Below are 6,237 nucleotides of genomic sequence, written 5' to 3'. Positions count from 1 at the left end.
CAGTACCGTATGAAGCTAAATGGGCCTCGCGGAAGGCCGTGGGCTGATGATGGCCGCATACTCATATCTGGATCCAGTGAAAGCCCAAAAATGCCTTCAGATTTTTAAGGCATCTTATAAAGTGCCGCAAAAAAGAATTGGGTGGCATTTTAAGAAGTGCTACAAATTATAAGTGGCGGTATTATATTAAAGTGCCTTAAAATACCTTTCTCGACGCAATCAGACGCAGCACTTTTATTTGTGCCTTACAAAATATTTAGCGGCACTTTTGTTACTTTTTGAGGCAGTTTTAGGTGCCGTTGATTTCCATACGTGACGTAGTGAACGGTCTAACCTGTGGGCTGGAGCAGATAGTCTGAACCATTTCTGCAACACCATAAAAGTCCAAAAGTAGGAGAACGATTGCCTATTTATCGGTTGGCCTTGGTGACCTGCAATTTTACCCGCTCAGTTGGACACCTCCTACAGGTAAAGGGGGAAAGCAATCGATTGAACTATTGCGATTTACACGAACATTTCCCTGTGAAAAATCCCCTCTTCATGATATCTGCTACAATGCACATTGCTAGCTTAATCCTGGCTTGCAACCCAATTAGCATCCGCAATGGCGTCCGAGAGACACAAATTTGCGTCGCCGCTAATATGGCCTCCGGTCTCCAGACGATGCATGCCTCAGCAAGCTCGGTTTGATTATCAGGTAATCCAATTGGGACGGGGAGTCCGGGACACGGGGTGTGGCAAGATAGGATTAACTAAGCAGTAGGGAGAAATCGATCGATGCCATGGCTCTGAGGCAGAGCACGCAGCTCGGCGCGGCCACCGCGTTCTTCGGCGTGCTCTCCTTCGTCCTCGCCATCGTCGCCGAGCTCAAGAAGGTAATTCATTAGCTCCATTGCTACGGCATCGCCATGTCCCACGTGCACATGCGAATGATGATGTCCGTAGCTATCGAGGAGCAATGCGTGCCTGAGACGAATTCTTTTATTCACAGCCGCCGTACGGGACACCGATCAGAGGCGCGGACGTGGTCGTCTGCCGGTTCCCGCCGGACCCGACGGTGGCGCTTGGCGTCCTCTCGGCGCTCGCCGCCGCGTGCTGCGCCGGCATCGGCGCCGTCTCCGTCTTCTTCCCCTACAATGGCCGGCCCATCCCGAGGAAGGCCCTCTTCGGCTACACCCTGCTCCACGTCTTCTTCCACCTCGCCATGTAAGTAATCGATCAAGAACCGCATGGTACATGCTACATGCGTAATGTGCTGTAATAATAAGTTAATTCGTATCCCTTTTTAGAGGTATCACGGTGACCGGTGTGGCGATGACGGTGTGGGCGACGGCGACGGAGGCCGTGCACCACGTCCGGAACGTGCACCGCGACCTCAGCTACGCCTGCCCGACGGCCAAGACCGGGATGTTCGGCGGCGCGGCGTTCGTCAACCTCGACGCCTCGCTCTTCTGGCTCGTGTGCTTCATGCTTGTCGGCAACGTTAGGGACGACTACTTCGACGACCAGGAGCAAGGCGGCGAGGCCCGCGGCGGAGGCGGCAGCGCGGGGCACGAGGAGAAGTGATTGTTTCACGGTTCTACACATTGTAACACTGCGAGATGGCATGCGTGTGCGCGCGTATGTATGTCTCCCTTCATCCCAAAAAAACATATTGTCTCGGGTCGAGGAAACTAATGGTCTATCTAGGGGTCTTCCTTTCCTCTCTCGCGACCCGCGCCGCCCCCTGCGGCGGCCGGGCGCGCACCTCCGCGACCCGCGCCTAGCTCCCCCTCCCCTCCTCTCCCCTGCCGCCGCCGTCGGCGTGAGCCGCCGGGCCTTGCCCGTGCGGTGCCGGCGGTGGCGGGCCGGACTTTACCCGCGGCTTGACGGAGGCGAGGGGGCCTCGGGACGGCGGCGGTGGACTCAGGCGGCGGCGGTCTGGCGCAGCGGCGTGGTTTCCGCGCGCTGGGGTGGTCGGAGTTGCGGCGGCGTCGCCGTTGGCGACGGCACGGTGCGGTCGGGGTGGTGGCGGCGGATCCTGCTCCGCCCGGATCTGGGCCAGTTCGGGCCCCATCTGGGCTGGGCGGGCCGTAGCTCCCCCTGACCGGCGGCGGTGCTCCTGGGTTCTGGTGGTGTTGGGGCGGTGGTGGCAGGGTGGCGGCGGCGCCATGGCCGGCTAGCAGCAGCTTGGCGGCGTGGGCGTACCGGGCCAGGCGGGCATGGTTGTCCCGTGCTGCCATGTCCGGTCGGCTCCCGCGATTGCGGTGGAGGTAGTTCCCTCCCGCTAGGCTATGGTGCTGCTTCCCCCGGCCCTACCATCTTCGGTCACCTCATCCTAGGCCCTGCGTCGAGGACCACCGGGAGACAGCGAGGATGACGTGAAGATCGTGGTGGCGCGTGCTTGTGGGCGGTTGGTTGGGCGGAGCACTTCGGATGAACGGGGTGGTGGTGTTGGGGGTTGGGAGAAATCCTTGTTGGCTTTGCCGACGCCGATGCGGTGACGCCCGAGGGCGCCGCCTTGCCTTCCTGGAGGGCTGCGGGTGTACCCCCTCGCCCAATCCCCTCCGTGGACCGGGGGAAACCGTAGGATTAGTTCGGACAGCAGCGGCATCATCGTCGTCCTCCTTGTTGAAGGTGTTGTTTGGTACGTGGTAGTTCGGAGTGCTAGGAGTGTGGTAGGACTTTTCCGGGAGGCGCAGCGGTGGTGGGTTGTCCTCGTTCTTGTCGATCTGCCGGTGTTGGCATTCTTTTTCTTTTTTTTTTCTCTGTTGGTTCCTTTGGGCTTGGTTGTGTTGTGGCCCCAGCATGCTTGTTGTATCGTGGTTGCTATATTAATATAGTGGGGCAAACGCCTATTTCGAGGAGGAGGAAACTAATGTGTGTATTCTTTGAATTACTTGCCTGACAGGTAAAGTTAAAAATTGGAGCATGTTGAGAGTCCTCCGGGGATCAGGTTGGTCATAGTGGTAAGTATCATGTAGTAGTATCATGCATATGATACTATCTCTATAGTGGTTAGTATTATGAAGTAGTATCATAGTCATGCTATATTTATTGTTTTTTAAATCTCAATGCAAATTTGTGCACAAGATTTGTTTGACATTAACTTTTCTCGTGACATGCGCTATGATACAGTATCTACCTATGTTACTCTAATCTCATCTCTTCCCCTTAATTAGTTGCCACATCAGCATTTTTGTGGAACCAATGTGCATGATACTAACTATGATACTAACACTATGGTTAACCTCAAATCCCCGATCCCCCGGGCCGAGAGCCGTAGGATCCCATGATCTACAGCGTTCAGAGCGGTCAACCCTCCCAGCAAAACTAAAAAATAAAGAGGAAAACGAGATAAAGAGGAAAACGAGAATATATCTCGGGACAGAGGGATTCCCGTTGGTCATGGTGATCTTTTGAAACCCTAGCTCCAGTTATACTGATTTTTTTTGGCATTTTTCTTAGTTATACTTATACGGACTACAACAATGACAGATTTGATACGGGGGTACGGGACAGCAATAGTGTCCCAGCATAGGAACAAGAAATATAGGGTTCATTTTGTCCTGCATGGCATGTTGTTGCCTTGCTAGCATAGTTTGCATTTGGGTGCTAAAAATAACGCGGCATAATATAATGTGGAGGCCACAGCCGTATCATGGAGTAATAGATACATGGCCTAGAAATTAAGAATGCAACAAAAGTATGGAAATCAAGTCTTCATTATTGGCGTGAAAAAGATGGCACACACACAACACAACAAAATTGCATCTTTAATCTCGACGATCTCTGCCGACCGCTCAGCAGTTTGGGCTGAAGGAGACGAGCTTGCATGTGTTCTTGCCCGCAGAGCTCTGCTTGAGCACCTCCGCCTCATATGTTTTGTGCGAGCCGTCGATCCTCAGCGCGTCGACAGTGAGCATATACTTCGTGTCGCCCGTCACCTTGCCGCCCAAAACCTTGACAAACCTGAGCCTGCAGTTCGTCACCTTGTTCTGCTCGTCCACCGCACACCTACCTAGCCCTTGGACAAGAGGGTCATCAACCTTGGGGATCGGTCGCCATTCCTCACCGAGCGCCACCATGGGTGCGACGACAACGGCGTAAAGGACAACAGCGCCAGCGAGGAGGAGAAAGCTGGTTCTCATTATTGCTTGTCGGCGGCTATCCTACCTTGAAATGAGTCTGTAGAAACAATGATGGTGTGTGGAGAAGAGGAGAACTGGCGAGCATTTAAATAGCCATGGATTTGATACACTATGAATGAGGTATATTAATTGCGCATATCTGCAAATATATTGCATGATTAATTGAGCGCATAAGACAAGAACGGCAATTGATGATTTAGCTAGCAGAAATTAATATTGTGTGACTGTCCATATCAACGGTGCTGCAAAAAAGGGTCAATTATTGAGGAGGACCAAAGTACTAAAACATACAATTTCAAGGGTATTTTTAGCAAATAAAACAGAGTATAAAGAATTTTTCTGCATGTTAGGGTCTTTTAGCATATAAGGTGGTCCCAGTCTCGCCACATGCCACTGCGTATATGCCAATATATGTTTTTTAGATGACTATTATTATTATTATTGCAAATTTACAAGCGTACAAGATGACTTAGAGATGAATCATGGAGAAAAAAGACACTCAAACATGTACTTGAACACTATTATTAGCAAAAGAACCTTCATCGGAGGCGATAGCCTCTAGTGTGGCTGGATCGAAATTCTAGGGGCAGCCAAGGCCGAGGCACCGAGAAATAAACCATTTGCATCTCTACAGACAACTGCAACAACACCTGTGTTGCCATGTTTCACTACATCAGCATCACCATTTACCTTGACGACATTCAGAGGAGGTGCTAGCGAGGAAGTAGTTGATTGTGTAGCAGCCATCCTAGTCGTTGTAGACTCTACCCGAGTTGGTTTTTTCAAATGTGCAACATTGATGACTGCAACTATACAGATCATCTGTAACTAGTTTCAAATAAGAGTATCGAACCACGAGGAGCTACTAGTAATGATCTTGATATCCCTTGCTACTTTCTACTAAAAATTACTTAATAATTGTTTTCTAATTTCAAAACAATAAAAGGGGGGTTGTAAATGGTTGCAGGAAAGGTAAATTAAGCAGTAAAAACGTTATATAAAATGATTAAAACTTTATAAGACAAAGTGTTCTCAGGGATTATTGGATCCACCACTAGCACTAGAACTCTTGTTAATCAAGATGAAATATGCTTTCGAGCATGTTGTTTGTGGGAGAGCTCCGTAATAAGATGCGCCAAAAAGCTATCGGTCAATCATCGTATCTCTAAACAACCACAACATCTAGTTTTCTGCAGCCACATATGGACTAGTGCTATTAAGGGGTAAACCTCATGGTCATTGATATGAGCTTTAGGAATCCCCCTTATCCCCCCTATCCATGTGTCAAAGCACCGATATGGTAATCTCACTTCTCGCCGTTCGCTTTACCACACTTCAAAGAGTAGTTCCCTCTCAAGACCAATAGGCAATATTACATGGTGCACAATATGTAATGACACGAAAACTAACACACACTAATACTTGAAATATAAATCATCTTATATTCATCTCATATTCATGCTAGGGTTTCTCCATCTCCCCAAGAACTAATAAGACTACTCACACATGGCGACAATCAAGAACATAATCATAATCTTGTGGAATGGATGAGAGGAATGGAACGAATTCGAGTACAAAGCCACAATAGCAATCAAGATTACAACTATGGTTGGAGAATAATGATGATGGTGGTGGTGCAACGGTTGATGATGATGAAGGGGATGATGCATTGTCCTTCGAGGATCCACGTAGCAACCCGGATCTTGTCTTCTCCAAAGTTCCCTCTTGAGATCTGATCTGGGGCGGTGTTTCTCGGTTTCACAGAGCTGTGAGTGTCTGATCTCTGATCCGTCTGCGGGAGGTGAAAGTATTTGAAAAGGCGGTGCTCCTGGAGGGTGGTATGGGCAGACGGTACGGGTGGGCCCTTCCTGTACCGATGCCTGTTAAACTCCCTGGAAGTTGTCCTCGCATTCTCCTTTCGCTCGGACGCATTATTAAGTGCAAAAATGGTTTCTATCATGTCAAAATGCCAGAAAATGACATTTTTATTGATATTTCATGATTCACTTATCACTTTAGGATCCTGCGGAGACAAGCACAAAAGGGCGCGGCAGCGCGGTGTAATACAAAAATCTTACCACCACTTGATGATAACTTGATGGAATAG

General features: G+C 49.8%; 2 protein-coding genes across 2 annotated transcripts; one reads left to right on the top strand and one right to left on the bottom strand.

The window, feature by feature from the left end:
* The first annotated feature begins 782 nt into the window (after window positions 1–782).
* On the top strand, window positions 783–1,566 carry LOC124648659. The gene is made up of 3 exons (XM_047188380.1): window positions 783–875; window positions 992–1,206; window positions 1,290–1,566. The coding sequence occupies exons 1-3, from the start codon at window positions 783–785 to the stop codon at window positions 1,564–1,566; spliced, it is 585 nt and encodes a 194-aa protein (XP_047044336.1).
* Window positions 1,567–3,782: 2,216 nt separating this feature from the next.
* On the bottom strand, window positions 3,783–4,130 carry LOC124648909 (cysteine proteinase inhibitor 6-like). Its single transcript, XM_047188591.1, has one exon. The coding sequence runs from the start codon at window positions 4,128–4,130 to the stop codon at window positions 3,783–3,785; it is 348 nt and encodes a 115-aa protein (XP_047044547.1).
* Between the last annotated feature and the right edge of the window lie 2,107 nt (window positions 4,131–6,237).

The sequence above is a fragment of the Lolium rigidum genome, chromosome 4 (assembly GCF_022539505.1).
Source record: "Lolium rigidum isolate FL_2022 chromosome 4, APGP_CSIRO_Lrig_0.1, whole genome shotgun sequence".
Lineage (NCBI taxonomy): Eukaryota > Viridiplantae > Streptophyta > Magnoliopsida > Poales > Poaceae > Lolium > Lolium rigidum.
The sequence above is the reverse complement of the archived record's forward strand: the minus strand, read 5'-3'. Positions and strand labels throughout refer to the sequence as shown.